Source organism: Monopterus albus, unplaced genomic scaffold, assembly GCF_001952655.1.
Source record: "Monopterus albus unplaced genomic scaffold, M_albus_1.0 scaffold88.1, whole genome shotgun sequence".
Lineage (NCBI taxonomy): Eukaryota > Metazoa > Chordata > Actinopteri > Synbranchiformes > Synbranchidae > Monopterus > Monopterus albus.
In genome coordinates this window covers 302,219-320,082 of record NW_018127968.1, presented here as the reverse complement: position 1 = coordinate 320,082, position 17,864 = coordinate 302,219, and the positions used below count along the sequence as shown (strand labels likewise).

General features: G+C 39.3%; 1 protein-coding gene and 1 long non-coding RNA gene across 2 annotated transcripts; one reads left to right on the top strand and one right to left on the bottom strand.

The window, feature by feature from the left end:
- Nucleotides 1-4,648: 4,648 nt before the first annotated feature.
- Nucleotides 4,649-15,670, top strand: arsh (arylsulfatase H). Its single transcript, XM_020607713.1, has 11 exons — nucleotides 4,649-4,718; nucleotides 6,365-6,520; nucleotides 6,710-6,831; nucleotides 6,964-7,086; nucleotides 9,534-9,739; nucleotides 10,728-10,948; nucleotides 11,733-11,869; nucleotides 13,001-13,138; nucleotides 13,395-13,554; nucleotides 14,081-14,202; nucleotides 14,972-15,670. The coding sequence occupies exons 1-11, from the start codon at nucleotides 4,690-4,692 to the stop codon at nucleotides 15,379-15,381; spliced, it is 1,824 nt and encodes a 607-aa protein (XP_020463369.1). The 5' UTR covers nucleotides 4,649-4,689; the 3' UTR covers nucleotides 15,382-15,670.
- Nucleotides 11,757-17,864, bottom strand: LOC109964416 (uncharacterized). The gene is made up of 5 exons (XR_002275511.1): nucleotides 17,833-17,864; nucleotides 16,917-17,142; nucleotides 15,866-15,996; nucleotides 15,255-15,353; nucleotides 11,757-11,844 (listed from the first exon to the last, which is right to left on the bottom strand). It is a non-coding gene; the product is annotated as an uncharacterized LOC109964416 (long non-coding RNA).

Here is a 17,864-nt window from a genome sequence, read left to right as displayed (position 1 = left end):
ACGTTTAAAGAGATTAAATCTCACTTTAAATATGACCATGAAATGGCTAAAATAAAGTACTACCTTTTTGTATTTGTATGGCTACTATCCATTTCTTGTAATTCAGTGTGACTCTAAACCATTGACTGATTTTGATGTTGTAGATGTTTAACTTTGTACTGACTTCTTAGACGTTTTTTAAGCTAATTATGTCACTATTTCAACCATCCATATAATTTTGAACATTCAATGACACTTAAGTAAAACATTTTTTTATTCAGTATAATTTTTTGCCATACAAATGCAGAATAGATGGATAACAGGGCGCTTCAGTAACTACCACCGTAGTTCATGGATTCTGGAGACAGGATTACAGTCCTGGGATTCTCTTTATATGGTCCAGTGTGTGTTTAGGGGGCCAGTGCTATATGAGTGTGTGTGTGTGTGTGTGTGTGTGTGTGTGAATGTGAATGTGAATGTATGAAGGGGCTTTGTTTTAAATACTGTTGGGCAACTACCACTTATCCTCAGTCAATTCAATAAATTAAATGGAGATGAGTGAAATTTCATAATAAACAGCCCAAAATCCAAAAGAATATAACATCTACAAATTCAATATCAAAACTATATATTTCCCAGTATTTTTGCCAAAATGCATATTTTCAAAATTTACTGTGGTAAGTTGAACTGAAGTCCTGCTTTGGTCGAGAGATGAACAAATAATAATAATAATAAAAAAACATCCTGTAGTACTATATTAGACATTGTTTTGATGTAATATGTGTGTCAGTCAAGTTGTGATGCAGTAATTTCTCCTTTATAGTGCCTTTCACTGACACAGCCTGGTTTGACCAATTCACAGACACACACAGAGCTGAAACATTAAAAGTAAAAGCAAACTAGTAAACGATTCTATGGAAAAAACTGAGAAATGTACAGTACAATCTTTAATAATTCATAAATGATCATTTTGGTGGCTAAACCCTCTTGCATTCGAGTGCTCATGCATGTGAAACAGTTTCTGTTGTATATGATTCTAACAGCAGTGTATCTGTTGACAGTGATCGCTGTTTTCTTTATTTCACTAACACTGCACAGTGGTAAAACTCTCCTCACTGCTCACTGTGTGTCTCTTCATTTGAGCAAACCAGTAGCTGTCACAGTTATCATTCATATCTCCACATTACAAACGCCACACGCCTGTGATTTTTATATAGCTTTTTACATTTAGCAGTGGTGCCTCAGAAATGGCTCATCTTTAGTCAACATGTTTGCTGTGGTATTTTGTGAATATTATTGTGAAATGCCTCAGAACTAGCGCTAACACTTAAAAGAAAGTCTGACAGTTTTTTTTTTTTTTTTTTTTTTTGCAACTGTAGCACAAAAGGTTAACTTCTGACTGTCTTTTTGTTGCCTTGCAGTTTTGTACTTGCTCTGCTCCCTTTAAATTTTGAAATAGGCTTATAGAAGTTGCATAGTACTGCAGTTCATGTAACGTGTGTTTCTTGTAAAGCACCATAAAGCTGCAATACAGGACAGAGACTGTTGCTAACAGCCTAGCCTCAAACCGAGAACTATTAATAGCCTGTGATGTCACATATCAATTAGTTTTACTGTATGAACTGTGGGCTGGACACTGGGTCAAAGCTGTGTCTGAATTGCCTTCTTATCCTGCAATCTGTGATAGACTGAGCTTCTCTTGTTATGTCAAAGTGGACACATTAGTGAATAGTGTGCCTGAAATCTCTTACTGCATCTGTTACATTGGCATGGAGTGATAATGCACAAAATATCCTCTAAATAATAGTACAAGCTTTCAGAAATAGCCACTAATGCCTTCAAAACAGAAATCGGAATACTCCTTGTAAGGCAGGTCTTACCTCCTTTGTGCACTCCAGTGAGTGCGACAGGAATCAACTAAAACACTCTGCTGCCTTGCAGTACACAACACAGTAAAACATGGAACTGATTTGATTTAAGCAAACTGAACAACAATAAAGTCATTTAAATAAAACAATGATTGTCTGTGTTTAAGCATCAATGGTCCACTCTACATTTTAGTCCCAAGTAGTCAGATTCCTTGTAAACACAAACCATTGGATTGTAGCATCCAATCCTGAATGTAAACCAAGGGAATCATAACTTCTGGGGCCTGAAGTGCACTTTCCAAATAATGCTAGAGCATTAACTGTGGCACAGACCAGTCCTGCCTTATACCGCCTCTTGAACATTCCAGAGAGGGAAACGTAACACAGTGTCATTGGAGAAACAGTAAAATAAGCCGAGGTGTTTTGCAGGTGATTTTAATAACAGTGTCTATGGGGGAAGCACTTTTCTATTCTGTATGCATCTTGATTCATTAGACAGTTTATTTTTTCATTTAGACTACTTTTTTATTTAAATGTTTTGTGCTTTTATTTTGTCTAGGAACTGTCTTCTTCATTTGTGTCATCTGGCACTTGTGTTGTTCTTCTGGAATTGTGTAAGTAAAGTCTGAGATGTCAATTAAACATTTTCATGGGAGGTGGTGTTTTATTTTCCTGACTGATCTTTCACAGTATGTGACAATGTTCCCCTGATCTAAAAGAATGGTATACCCCCTCTTATCTATTTATTTTCTCCATACCCCCCACCTACTGATAATAAAAGACATTAACTTTCTGAATGAATGATGATGACAACTAAACAGGCACATAATTCTTCCTTTATAGCTATATATATTTCATACCCATCAGCCATTACACCAACAGTACACCATCTAATTAAACCCGGCACTGTGAACATCTATGGGGACCTGGTATGAATTGCTAATGGAGCTGGCTGAATTCCAAGTAATTTAGGCTAAATCATCTTTCAAGGTTGAAATGATAAAACTCAGCTCTGTTGGTGTCAGTATGTGTTAACTAACTCATAAAAATACCAGAGGTGAAAGACATTCAGAGAATTTTCTGAAGTAAAAGTGCAGTCCAGTTACAAGTACAGTTTCCCATTCAATTATGTCCAAAATGTTTGACTGGTAGTATCTGTAAAATATTGATTTGAAGTAGTCTAACTGGTAAATACATCTATCAGAGAAATTTAGTGGGTCACTTTTTACTAAAATGTGGTGGAGAAGGAGTAAAGTTGCACAAAATGAAACTGCAGCGTAAAGGACAAATACATCAAAACTGTGCCTAAATAAAACACAAGTGGGCCTATATCTATTGCTGAAAAATATTCTTTGGACCCATATAGCATATCCCAAGTTCTGCCTCACCAGGGGGTGTCTTACACACACAGGGGGGGCTACAACCTGAGAGACACGCACACACACACACACACACACACACCTAGACTTTACCACATTCTAACAAGGCGGAGCTCCGGTTCACACCAAATGGACAATAGGATCAAAAAGCTGTTAAATGTTGTACCTCTGTCCAGGGCGGAGCAGCCCAAGAAGATAAAATGTATTGTAAGAACTTAATTCAGGGTTCAGTGGATGGAACTCCTGCGGGAGTTCTGTCCCTCTGATCCCAGCACTGTAAGGCTACCTGTGATCAGACATTCAGTAAACTTTCTGTTGATTTTAAACAGTCCTCTTCTGTCGTCACTTCACGTGCTTCCAACAAAAGAATTGGGTTAATTTCTAACACTACTTAGATAAAGTAGTTCAAACTACTTTATAAAAAATGATCAAATTGGCAATTTATATGAATATGTGATACAAAACTATTAAAGTATAATACAAAACATCACATGGCAGCAAAAAAAGCCACTTAAATGAGTGAGACCTAAACCTGTCCTTAATAAAAATATCTTATCTGAGGGACAAAACTGCAAGAGAATTTTTACTTTGGTTGTAAACTAATCTGGACTTTGTATTATCTGACTACAACGAAAAGAAAGAAATATTTAACTTACACCTGTTTAGGCCAGCCAACTTGAGCACTGGTCTAAAAACAGGCATGTTGTCTCACTTGTCATTTTAGTAACATTTTGTACAACCTTAACTAAAAACTGGTCAACTTGAACCTTTTTAGACAGCTTGAATGTTGGTTTATATAACAGGCCTATTTTTTTTACTTGCTAGAACAGAATTTGTTTATAAAACACATGAGCAGTCTGTCAAAGACAGTAATGGTAAAATAAAAATAAAATTCATACATTTCATTTAATGTCCAACATAGCTTGTAGTTTCAGTAGACTGCTACACAAAAAATGAATGAATGAATTTAACTACTTTAATCACTATGCAAACATGACCTTTCTGTGCGAATTTGCATATTCCCTCTGCGCCTGCGCCGGTTGTCTCCAGGTGCTCCGGTTTCCTCCCACAGTCAGAAGACGTGCAGGTTAGTCGCCCTAAATTAAACCTCATCCGGAAGGGCATCCGGCGTAAACTATGCCAAGTTTTACATGCGAATCATCAGTTGGGTGGAAACTGATGATTCTCTGTGGCGACCCCTAACGGGAGCAGCCGAAAGTGGAAGAAGAAGAAGAATCACTATGCAAACATAAATGCAGTTAAACTACTAGCAAACTACTCCAAACGTTAATTTCATGTAGTTCCCTACTCCCCAACACAGATGTATGGTTATTCTAAAATGGTCAGATTTTGTGCGAATTTACTGCATATATTAAGGCAAATGTGGCCGTGCGCTCATAATCCAGTCAGTACGGTAGAGTAGGGTTTTCGGACCCAGTGGATGGTGTTGTAGGAAATGCGCGATGGAAGGTTTGATTTGTGCAAGTATGAGGTGAGTTCATATTGTTTGCTTTAGCTCTTTCAAACATTACATGCATTACATGCATTACATTAGCGACATTAAAATGTTTAGAACGGACTAAAATGTATGAACTAAAACCGAATGAATGTGACGGTTTTGTTCAGATAATACAGATGTTTCTCACACACTTGACAAACATGTCACAGCGTTTTACTGACCACCGCTAGTTATGCCCTTGCGTTTAAGCTTAAAAGTTAGTTTTGTAAACAAAACAGTCCAAGGTGTAGTAGAACATTGCAGTCACTGCTGTCAAGCAGCTTCAACCTAGCACAGAGTTCCAGTCGTTCATGTGTTAAGAGGTCTGTAATCAGTTCAAAGCGTTTATTGCCATATGCACAATAAAGACGTTTCCTTGTATACTGAATGCTGGTAATGTTTCACGACCCAGCGACAGCATTAGGTCTGTTATTCAGTACATTTAGTGCAGGTTAGTTCAGGCCACCTAACACAATCGAGTCTGGGAACTGAGCCATGGTGTGAAGTAACATGGCAGACGGATATGGATCCAGATCAACTTGTTTTGCTTCTGTTGTACCCCGTACTTTTTACCATACTGACTCTGAGAGACGAGACAGTCCAAGTAACTTCAAAACAGTGTTGATTTATTCAAAGGATCACAGGTAAAATATTATGGCTAAGGCTACAGTTATACACGTCATAATAATAATATTAAACACCCTGTCTGCTGACAGTCATCAACTCTTCTCTCTAGTTATCCTTGACCAGATGTACCCTGTAGAAACTCATAAGCATGACTAAGCATTTAACAGTCTAACCAGACATCCTATCTCCACTAAACATTTCTAATACATAAAGTATCTATCCAGTTTCTATCTGACTAAAAATACCTAACACTTCCTTGATTAAGAGGATCTGTCAACCAGACACTGGTTTACTCATTAATGAATACTGGATAATGGGTCGTTTGTCGTAAGACAGAGAAAATCCTCATCACAGGTTCAGAGTCCAAAGTCAAGTATCTTGTTCCACATCAGAAAGACTTGGGACAGTATGTAAAATCTAAATTAAAACAAAAAAATAGCGATGTGTAAATCATCTGTTAAAAAATAGTGATGTGTAAATCATCTGTTCTGTATCGCACTGAAAACAATACAGCAGCACATTATCTGGTGTGACACCTCATCAACTTTATTCTTTGTTTAAAATAAACACACTTCAATTCTGATGCTGCAACACATTCCCAAAAATGTTGGGATGTTGCATTTCAGGGTCAGTAACGAGGTAAAACAATGAAATGAAGGAAAAGGGTGCGAGTGCTGGACTGGTCTGCCTGGCAGCATCACGCTGTGGTAAATGCTTTTACTCTCTTCGGAATGTGTTGCAGCATCAGAATTGAAGTGTGTTTATTTTGAACAAAGAATAAATTTGATGAGGTGTCACATCAATGTACAGCTGAATTGTTTTCAGTGTAACACAGGACAGTTGATTTACACATCACTATGTTCAGTTTTACATACTGTCCCAACTTCTTCTGATTTGGGGTTGTAAGTAATTAATGTTCTGTCAGTTAATATAAGGACTAATTATTTCAGAACTAGGGTTTCATTTCAGGTCAATCTAAGATGCCAAAGTCACTCTTAATCTTTCGCCCCAAGGTCCCCCCTTCTGGCACCTCTTCTTTTCTCCCTGATCCTGGCACCAGGGAGGGGAGTCTCAGGGGAGGAGGTGGACAGGAGGCCAAACTTTGTTCTGATGATAGCAGATGACCTGGGCATCGGTGATGTAGGGTGCTACGATAATGATACCGTCAGGTAAGTCTGGTCCTGTCTATGCCTTTCCTCCACTCGCCCTTCTGTTGCTTGGATTCTCGGTATTTGCTATATAATCCTGTTTGTTATGTCAGCTCTATCCCAATATCTCTCTGTTGTGTTGATCAGACATTTCATGTCTTTATGTATATGTGGCTCCACCTGTTTATTAAGCCTGTTCTGTCCCTGTAGGACCCCTAACATCGACAGACTGGCTTCTGAAGGGGTGAAGCTGACTCAGCACATTGCAGCTGCTCCTCTCTGCACTCCGAGCCGGGCTGCTTTCATGACGGGGCGTTACGCAGTCCGTTCCGGTAACAGATACCCTTAAGTTTATTCAGCAAGTGCAAATAGTAGCATTCTGGTCATGATTGAACAGCAATGTTTGATTGTCCCAAACACTTTGTTCCATTTTATGTTTGCATGTCTGTGTATCTGTTGACTAGGAATGGCTGGCACAGGCCGGGTCCAGGTGCTGGTGTTCTTAGCAGGTTCGGGTGGCCTGCCACCCAGTGAGACCACCTTTGCTAAAAGGCTACAGCAACAAGGATACACCACCGGCCTAGTGGGTGAGATAACGTAATGTGAAAACTTAGTCACTGGTGCCTCATTGTAACATTTCCCCTTTCTGGGTGTCGGCGCTTATTGTCCTCACGGATGGCTTTGTTTGTCAGCTTATAGTGATGGAAGTGTTTGTGTGGATATCATTTTTGTGATATTTGAATATTGCTCTCACTGTAAAATCTGCACAAACAAGCAGTACAGAGTGGCATGTTTACACACCACTGGATCTACATATGTACAGAGCTGTCAGTACACACCTTTGTTACTCCTTTAGAAGCACACATACCTGTGTAAAAATAGACTGATAAAAGCAGAAGTACTGATTCAAACTGAAAAGGTACAGGCTCTGAAAGGCCCTCAAATTGTAAAAGTCAAAAGTAGCCCTTCAAAGGGCATTTCAGGGTGTCTACAACTGTACGCAAATTAAATGTAAGACTTTTTAATTAATAAGACAATTTAATACCACTTTAAATGAAAATTATGACAAACATAAAGTGGGAATACCAAAAGTAAAGATTATTCTGTTTCCAAGTAAACACACTGATGTCAGTTCAAAATGAACAGTGAGGTAAAATATAAAAACCAAAAAGACAAAAACGGTGCCCTTCACTGTCCTAAACTGGACTACAGACTAAAATATCAAACTGGTGGCACTGGTGCCACCAAGTCTCTGATGGTGGCACCACCTCTGTTCTGCTCTGGCAGTGGCTCCAGATAAATTTTAAACCAGCTTCGATTCTAATCTGGATCACGTGGGATGTTGGAAGGCGTAATGAAATGTAACAGAATATTAGTAAGACTAATTCTTCATTGATATGATATAGCTACAGAATTTCATAGATGTGTTCATTATGCATATTATGTTTCAGTAAAAAGTTACTTTGCTAAATGCACCATGCTTAACCATAGACACTGCTTGTAAAAAAAACACAGTCAGTGAGTGTGTCATATGTAAAGTCTCCTCAAACTAAAGAAAATGTGTCTGTTTCAGATTGTGGGAAAGTGAAAAGATTCTGGGAAGAAGTAATGAGTTATTACATAATGTGTTGCATAAATGTCCCAATGTGCTCTGCAGTGCTGTGTGTGTTTTGGGCAACAGTGTAAATGGAGTTGTCATGATTTCCCCGTACATACTTTTTCATACTTATTTTGGTACACTCTGCCATCTCCGCTCCGTAGTTGCTAGCTCATCGTCTGTGCTCCCCTCCGTCACCAGTCTTCTTCAGACTGCAGCTGCTGGTTCCGTGTTCACTGTTTCTCCTGTTGGACTCAGTCCCACGTGTCATTCTTTGTATACAGACTGCGTCCAGTTTGTTCTTGTATGCTGGTTACAGGAGTTGTTTATCAGTTTATAGTTACCATTAATTGCTAGCTCCGGTAGTCTTGTGTTCCTTTTGCATCCATGTTTCCTCAGTAGTTGTCTCATTATAACCCTTGTTTGTCATCACTGAGCCCTTGTGTTTTTGCATGTGGGTCCTCTATTTAGTAACCCTGACAGCAGTAAAGTTGATGGCAATACAGCCACTAATTGGTCAGGCATGTCTCAGAGTAACGAGGACCTTGCTTACTCATAGGAAACTTTCTTTTCAGGAGTGGAATAGTACTCTGACACTTGGAGTCTAATCAGGAGACCTCTGAACATTTTCCATCTCAGCGTTTTTTTTTGGTGCCTTTTCTGCCATTTCAAAAAAAAAAAATGAAATTGATATCCTGAATGCATGACGTACATGACACCCCCATGTGCCTTGTTGATATGTCAGCTGCCGTGTGCAGTATGAACCTGCTGATCATGATGTAATGGAAAGGGTATTACTCTGCAATCTCGGGCCTTTCTCAGGGTGCTACACGACACACTGCCAGCCTAGAGATTAGTACTTGTGTCAGTAACAAAACAACTCAAAGGAGTTTCTGATCCTATAAGATGCTCTGGATATGACATGTACACAGTAACAAGGTAATACACTTTAGTAATAACACAGGGAGTTGACATAAAAATGTCAGTGACTGACACCACTGTGTCTAATCGTTACTGTGGTGTTTGAAATGCTTTTAAACATGAACAGATGGCCTATATAAAGGAAGGAATCCTTAGGCCAGTTTTGAGTTCATTACATTGACTCCCTGTAGCCATATCGTAAAAACAGAGATGTTGCTGCCTCCTTCTGTGCGCCTGTTATCACCTACCAGCAGACGAAACAGGCCTCCTCACTAGTTCCCTTTAAAAAAATCAGTTGAAAACTCACCTTTTCAGCTTGGCTTTCAATTCATGCATTGTATTTTGCTTCCCTGTGTTTTAACTTTTATTAATCTAATTTTATTGCTTCATTGCCTGTTTGTCTTTAGTTTACTAATTCTGTTTAGTAAGCAACACTTTGAACTACTGGATTGCATGAATTGAGCTATGTAAGCAAATGACTGACCTCTCTCTTATACTGTCTCTGTCTCTCTGCAGGCAAGTGGCACTTGGGTGTAAACTGTGAACGCAGAGGGGATCACTGTCATCACCCAAACCAACACGGCTTCAGCTATTACTACGGCCTGCCGTTTACCTTGTTTGGTGCCTGTGTGCCCAGACTGGGGATGGGTGATATCCTGACAGACATGGAGCACACACTCCGCAATCTGACCATTATCTTGGGAGTCGGCCTTTTTACACTAGTAAGTTTTATTTTTTTATTGTTTTGGTCAATTTAGGCTTTTTCTGTCTTTTAGAGATGATTACTTATATCTGAAAGGAGTTGATGAGAAAAGCTGGCTGATCTAGAAAACAAAAACTAACAAACTGATACATTTGGGTTGTCAGATGACAGAAACTGTATAACCAAGAGCTGCTGTGCTGCTCAGCCCAGAGCAAAGTGACTAATGTGTAACCACTTAGACATGAGTCACAGACTTGGAAAAATACTGGGAACAGAAGTTTCACTTGTGAAACTCTTAGTCACACAGGCTAAAAACTTGTTTTAGGGGAAAGCAAAGTAATGTTGAAACTTGTATTTGGTGAGGACCCAGCAGTGATGATTAAGACAAATGGGAACCAGCTGTGCCACAGGTAGAGAAAGCAAGAAAGCTTGAAACAGATGTTTGTTGAAAAAGAAAGTCACTTTCGGCTTTTCCCGTTCAGGGGTCGCCACAGCGAATCGTCACACTGACGACTCGCATGTTGACATTTGGCACGTGTTTTACACCGGATGCCCTTGCTGACGCAACCCTGATTCAAACCCGTGGTGCAGCGGCGAGAGTGCTGCGCCTTAACCACTAGCCTACCAGGGACAGACCCAGAGAAATTAAAATCAAAGAGCACAAATAACGATCAACCTGCAGGGAGACTGAAGTCTGTAAAACTTCAGATACTTTAAATACTGTAGTATATGTAGCATACTACTGTATGTATACTGTAGTATGAACAAATGATACAATGTACTATTTGTACAAAAAAGTGACTTGGTTTGTGATGTCATCTAGTGGCAAAATCACTGAATTGCATCAGAATGGGCCTGTCACTATGCACACACATATACTGTGTGTGTGTGTGTGTGTGTGTGTGTGTGTGTGTATAATGTGAACATCTTAGGAACTTACATATTCATATGTGGTTGTGTATTGACATTGTTTTTATTTTTTGTGTGGGTGTGCTATGTAATTTAAGGTGTTGGTCCGTGTGCGTGGCCTCTTTGAAGTACGCTGGTGGCTTCTGGTAGGGCTCCTTTTTCTCAGTATCCTAGCAACTGCACTGTGGTATGTGCCCTTCAAACTCCTGCCCACCTGGAACTGCATTATCATGAGGAACCAAGAAGTGATAGAACAGCCAATGACAGTGGAGACTCTGCCCCAGAGGTTGTTGGGAGAAGCACAGAATTTTATAAAGAGGTAGGAAAGCGAAAGCAAAATAACACTTTCTAAACAAATCTATGAAAAAGAAAATGGCTTAAAGTCTTGTTTGCAATCTGAACACAGCTCCATATTTCACATACCACATGTGGTTTGGTTACAGATTGGCTAAACTTATCCCAACCACAGAGGTGGCATGTGTCAAACTTTGAGTAGTAGTATTGTTTAATCACATGTATGCAATGCTTTTCATCAATAGTGTTAATAATTGTGAGAAAATAAACAAGTGAGAAAATAGCTTTCAAAAAATGCAACTTGCACAGTAAAGCTGAATGATGTAGTTTTTATACAATTTGGAAATATAAACTACAACAATGCATCTGTCTGCCCCTCACTATTTTCAGTCTTCTCGTTTCATTAAATCTTTTCTTTCTACTGAACATGTATTGTAAATATTTATGAAATGCCAAAAAGGTTAATTCATCATTAATTTCTTAAAACAGCTGGGCATTGTACTGTTCAGCTGCAGATTAATACATGTTACACTAGTGACTATTTACTGCATCAGCATAGTTACTATATATGGGATTGATGACATTTAACATTTTGAAGAAATGACACCATGGGGCTCATTGAGGCTGGTTGTGGATCAGTGGAGGTCTGTGGCACCAGGTGTTTGCTACACAGGCAACAGTTTGTAGATTTAAGCAAAAAAAAACCCACTATTGTACATTAAGCATTGGAAATGGTTAATATCTGAAATGAGATCATAACTAATGAGAGAACTTCTCCGTTTACGTCTTCCTGTTTCTCTCCTCTCCAGAAATGCCAATCGTCCATTCCTTCTGTTCTTCTCTTTGGCCCATATCCACACACCCCTCTTCGAAACACCTGCCTTTGTAGGCAAAGGTCACCATGGCCTCTACAGCGACAACCTAGAAGAAATGGACTGGATCATTGGTGAGTCAGAGCTCTGTGCATTGTTAAATACTACATGGTTTACAGCTAACCATCACCTGTGGCAAAGCTTTTCACTCAGGTGGTAACAAGGAATTATAAACGGGGCCCCAGTGGTTCTGTTTCAGCTGTGCTATTGATAATGTCTGGTCTAATGATGAATATCACAAACCTTCCATTCTTCTGTCACTCGTACCTCAACATACAGTGGTTTAGATAATCTGCCTGTATTCTCGGCTTGTTTACATCCTGTCTGTGTTTCAGCACCTCTGATTTTACTGTAGCAATGGTGTCAAAAGGAAAAGACCAAGGTTCAGTCCAGTACAGTCAGTATGGAAAGTTTTCAGACCCTGTCAAGCTTTCCACATTTTATGTTTCACACTCCTCTTTAAATGGATTCAGTTCTTTTTATTTTCCCCTCAGTCAAAACACAATGCTTCAGAATGACAAAGCAAAAGTAGATTTTTGGAATGTTTTCTTAATTTATTAAAAATAAAAGACTGAAATATCCCATTTACATACAGTTGAAGTCAGAGGTTACATATACTTTAGCCAAATATAAATGTTTAAAAAAAAAAAAACCCAGATTTTCACAACTCCGTCTTGGGTCAATTAGGATCACTACTTTATTTTAAGAATGTGAAATGACAGGAGAATAGTTGAGAAAAAGATCAATTTCAGATTTTATTTGTCTCAACACATTCCCAGTAGGTCAGAGGTTTACATACACTCGGTTAGCATTTAGTAGCATTGCCTTTAAACTGTTTAACTTGGGTCAAACATTTTAGATGCACCAGCGCTCCCTCTCTAACCCGGTTGATCTTGAACACTTCTGCCATTAAGAATGGAAGAAGGGTGCCAAACTTGTAGCTTCATGCTCAAGTAGACTTGAGGCCATCATTGCTGCCAAAGGTGCTTCAACCAAATAACAAAATACTTATGTAAATGGGATAAATTTACAAAACCATCCAAATACCAGTTTGGAGGGATGAATTGAAACCATTTAACAATACCTGAAAGGGGCTAAAAATTTTCTGTATTGTCTGTCTGTACCTTTAACCATCTGGAAAGCCAGAACAGTCTCCTTGGTTTGTGAAGTATTAACTGTCACATCATAGATTGCTGTGTTTTCAGGTAAAATGACAGAGACGGTGGATTCCCTCGGCCTAGCCAACAATACTTTGATGTACTTTGCATCGGATCATGGTGGACACCTAGAGGAATCTCACCCGCTAATTGGCCAGACAGGTGGCTGGAACGGCATCTACAAAGGTAGATACTTAATGAAGCTTTTTTTTTTTTACTGACACATTGGTACTTTAATCTCTGATGTATTTCGTGTCAAACCTTCAGATATTTCTCTAGTTATTTCAGATCTCAGAAAAAAGTCTTTATACAGAATTGTTTTTATTACAACATAACTTAATTATTAGTCATGTTACACTATACAGTTTGGTAATGTTCAATTAATGTGACTAACTGCATTTTATTGCAAAAAAATCCAAATGTTTATGTAATTTTTCATCAGGTGGGAAGGCTATGGGGGGCTGGGAAGGAGGAATAAGGGTACCTGGGATTTTCCGCTGGCCTGGCAGACTGGCAGCTGGGAGAGTAGTGGACGAACCCACAAGTCTTATGGACCTGTATCCTACATTGAAGTACTTAGCCAAGGACACACAACCAGACAGGTACAAGCTGGCTGATATGGGTGCCTTAACTGTACAGTATACATTTGGTTTATTTGTTTCTGCCTGTTTTTCTGTATAGGTTGAAACCCTGGACAGTACAACAGTACAGTAACTGATAAATACAATGATACACTGCAGTGGTGTTTAGAGTTAGAGAAAAGAGGAAATACCATAAAATGACTCTAAACTTGTGCATAAAATTGTAAGTTGCTACACGATTATCGTGTGGATCCAGAAACACCTGGTTATCTGTGAACCACCACATTGTTTGTTTTGGAGAAGGCTGCTGTATAGACACTCATTTAATTAACCAAGTATTTTAGGTCGGAAAGTAAGATTTTAACGATGCTTTGTCATTAAGACAAATGTATGCACCTCTAACTTATTTGACAAAACAAGCTTGTTATTGTCTAGAATTTCTTTTCCAGGGTTGTTTATGTTCTGTCCCTTAATTTTACAGCACACTGTATCTTAACAAACCTTCTCCTCTGCCCCCTCTTTCTCTTTATTGTACTTTTTCTTCCAGACATTTGGATGGCTATAACATCATGCCACTGCTGGAAGGGAAAGTAGAGCGATCAGAGCATGAATTCATGTTCCACTACTGTGGCGTCTACCTGCATGCAGTTCGCTGGCACCCACCTGGCAGTAAGTTCACACATACTGTTGACACAGACATATCATAAATCATCTAGCATAATTCTGATTGTTATAACTTCTGATTATTAATTCAGCAGAAAGCCACCCATATTGTCACCAAGTTATAGAAAACAAGCTGTATTTCTCAACTTTCACAAATAGAACACAGAATATAAATATAACAGCATTATCTGATGCTCTGCAGTAAGATTGATGCAGCTAAAATAAAATTAACTGGACAAAGTACACACTTTGTGCTTGCAAAAATGTGAATATGACTGAAAAATCTGATAATTCAAAATGGGTTTGTTTGAATTTTAGTAGTTCAACTTACCAAGTCCAGTTTTTATTGAATCCTGGTTGAGATATACAGTTGACGTCAGACGTTTACATACACAGGCATTCTAATATTCAGGGGGCTAAATAATTTTGAGACTCCAGAAGTCATTAAACACAGAATGCAGCTTTTAATGTGGAGAAAAAACTTGAAATAGCTCAACACAACTAATGTAACAATTGTTCTTGTTTGATTTGTTCATTGCAAATAGCTAAAGTTAAGTTTTGCTAATACACCTAATTTGCGATGGGGGTTGAATAATTTAGACTGCAACTGATAGATTATTACAAATCATTGATCAAATTTAGAACTGCTTCCAAATCAAAACCTTTTCTCTTAGCCCAGTCATACTAAACATAGGTAATTAGGAATATACTGGGCTTTAACTTGTAGTTTTCACTGTACCCATTTTCATGTTCACTGGTGTGCGTTTCCATTTAGGTGACTCTGTCTACAAGGTGCACTTTTTCACTCCCAACTTTTTTCCCCCTGGAGCTGGTGCATGCTATGACACTAAGATCTGCCTATGCCACGGAGAACATGTGACGCACCACAATCCACCGCTGCTGTATGACCTCTTCCACGACCCCTCAGAGTCCCGCCCACTGACCCCTGATACTGAGCCGAATTACACTGAAATCCTTGAGCAGACCGCCAAAGCTGTGAAGAGGCATCAAAGCACCTTCATGAATAAACAGACATCTGACAATACTCTTCCACATACCAATGCAGATGCACACAGCATTCAAAACCAGATGACTTGGGAGAAAGTTCTTTGGAGACCATGGCTTCAGCCCTGCTGTGGGACCTTTCCGTTCTGTGGCTGCAAAGAGGACATGACACATATTTAAGAGACATATTCACCAGACACTCTTGAGGCCTTAAAGAGCCCATGGCATGCTCATTTCCAGCCATTTAATGTTTACTCTTGGGTACCTCTAGATTAGCTTTGCACCCATCATAACTCCACAAAAAGGCTAATTATTTCTGAATCCGAGCGGTGTTCTGTTATTGGACTTCTGTGCTAGTCACAGTTTGTCCATAACGAACACCATGTTCAAGCATAAGGCTGTCCACCAGTGCACGTAGCACCAGGACACCCTAGGCCGGAGGTCGATGATTGACTTTGTGGTTGTTTCATCTGACCTCTGGCTGTATGTCGCGGACACTCGGGTGAAGAAAGGGGCGGAGCTGTCAACTGATCACCACCTGGTGGTGAGCTGGATCCGATGGCGGAGGAGGAAGCTGGACAGACTCGGCAGACCCAAACATACTGTGAGGGTCTGTTAGGAACGTCTGGCAGAACCCCCTGTCCGGGAGATCTTTGACTCCCACCTCTGGCAGAGCTTTGACCAGATCCTGAGAGAGACTGGAGGCATTAAGTCTGAATGGACCATGTTCTCCACCTCCATTGCCGATACAGCTGCTCAGAGTTGTGGCCGTCAAGTCTCCGGTGCCTGTCGCATCTATAAGAATGTGTTGTTGCATAAAAACACAATTTTAGTAAAGCTGGAATAACAACAGTGTTAATTTATTAAATGAACAAATCTATTCCACTGGTGTTCTTATTTCTTGATGAACTATTATTTATTGTGTGGATGCTGAGTCAGCACCACCATGTTCTTTATATTTTCTGATTTCTTCCATATGTTTTTTGGCACTTAACTCCAGCATACTTTCAGCTAGAAAAACCAATCAAAGAACATGTTCAGCCTTTTAAGGACATGTGTACTTGTATTTTTTGTTTTTGTAACATTTATACTTTTTAATATATTCAGCATTTTTCAACATTTATAACAGAAGTCAATGGGAGACTGACTGTGGTACGGCAGGTCGGGGTTTGATTCTCTGTCAAGGCATGAAAGATCGTAGGATGTAAGGTGGTAGGAAAGATATCACCTTACCTCCTGTCTATCTTCAGTCATCTCTATTTTAACTCCCACCTTACATCCTATGATCTATCATGCCTTGACAGAGAATCGAACCCCGATCTGCTGTACCAGTCAGTAGTGTTAACTACCAAGCTATCCACCTACTGGATAGACATACATTTAGAACTTTTACTGGTTTCTGCTATTGGTTAATGCAGCTTAGCAAGGGAAAAGGGGTGAGACGAAACATTTTAATTGCTTAAAACAAACATTAAAATTAACATAGTACCACACAAAAACACATACACAAAATAAACACCCAAACATACACAGTCAAAGCAATATAGTAGCACAGTAACACACACAGAGGTACAGTAGCACAGTGACACACCCATACATACACACAGATTTGTCTGCCAATAAAAATTATTCTTTTAGAACTTTAAGCCATTTAATTTCTACCTCTCACTTTGGGATTAAGTCTTCCACTGTTTTAGGAATGCTTAAGCTCTCACCTTCTTCAGATAATGAAGTTAAATTCCCAACTTCAGTTTTCCGTTTCATCTTCCATAATTATTCAGCATTGCATCATAGCCTTCAGCTGTTTCAGCAATTTCAGCATTTTCAGGGCAATTCTTCAGCAATCAGCATCCACATGCATTTTCTTCAGGAAATGCATTTGCCTAGTTAGCACCCGTTTCCCTCAGAACTCCAGGTGGCTCTTTGAATAAAGCACAGTGCCTGGGAAAAAAAGCAGACTTCCATTAAATGTTATTCAAGTATTTATGTTAGGCCGACTGATGATAAATAATTATGTCTACCACTTCAGTTAAGTAGAACTGAACATAGAGGCAAAATTCTTCAAGAAGGATATACTGTGTGCCATTAGGTGGCAGAGTCGGACTGTGTTTGAGGAGATGGATAGTCTTATATTTGAGAGGGAGGGGGAAGGCTGAGATTTTGGTTCTGCCACTGTGGGCTGTTGTGCTGTGTGGTATTAATCATGCATAAATATCAGTGCTGCACATATCGTCAATCCAAAATTTTTCTTTCTATCAATAGTAATAAAAAATACCTCTGACTTTTTCCCCTTTTACTTATTCTTCACTCTTGCTCCACTGACTTCCTTCTTTCCCTTCCCTTTCTTGAATATCCTCCCTCAAAATTCCCACCTTCCTTCTCTTTATCTATCTTTTTTTACTAACATGATACTTTTTGATCTTGCAAAAAAGTGCTCACCTTCAGGAAAATCAGAGCATATGATGAGGTCCAGAACCCAAACACATAAGGATACTAAGTGAGGGTGAACGGTGGCCAGCAGGGTGCCCCATTTTTACTACAAAGACACCCTGCAGTTCTACAGATCTTCAATATTAAAAGACAGTGTGAACTTCATCAGTGTCATCATCCATTATCATCATCAACACCTACCTCCCCCTCCAGCAGCGGCTGGCTGTCGACAC

Bases quoted from the DNA above. Each gene is read 5' to 3' on its own strand.
- arsh (XM_020607713.1), top strand. From the start codon at position 4,690: ATGGAAGGTTTGATTTGTGCAAGTATGAG. The intron at 9,740-10,727 runs GTAAGTTTTATT...ATGTAATTTAAG, and splicing joins GAGTCGGCCTTTTTACACTA to GTGTTGGTCCGTGTGCGTGG. The intron at 11,870-13,000 runs GTGAGTCAGAGC...CTGTGTTTTCAG, and splicing joins AGAAATGGACTGGATCATTG to GTAAAATGACAGAGACGGTG.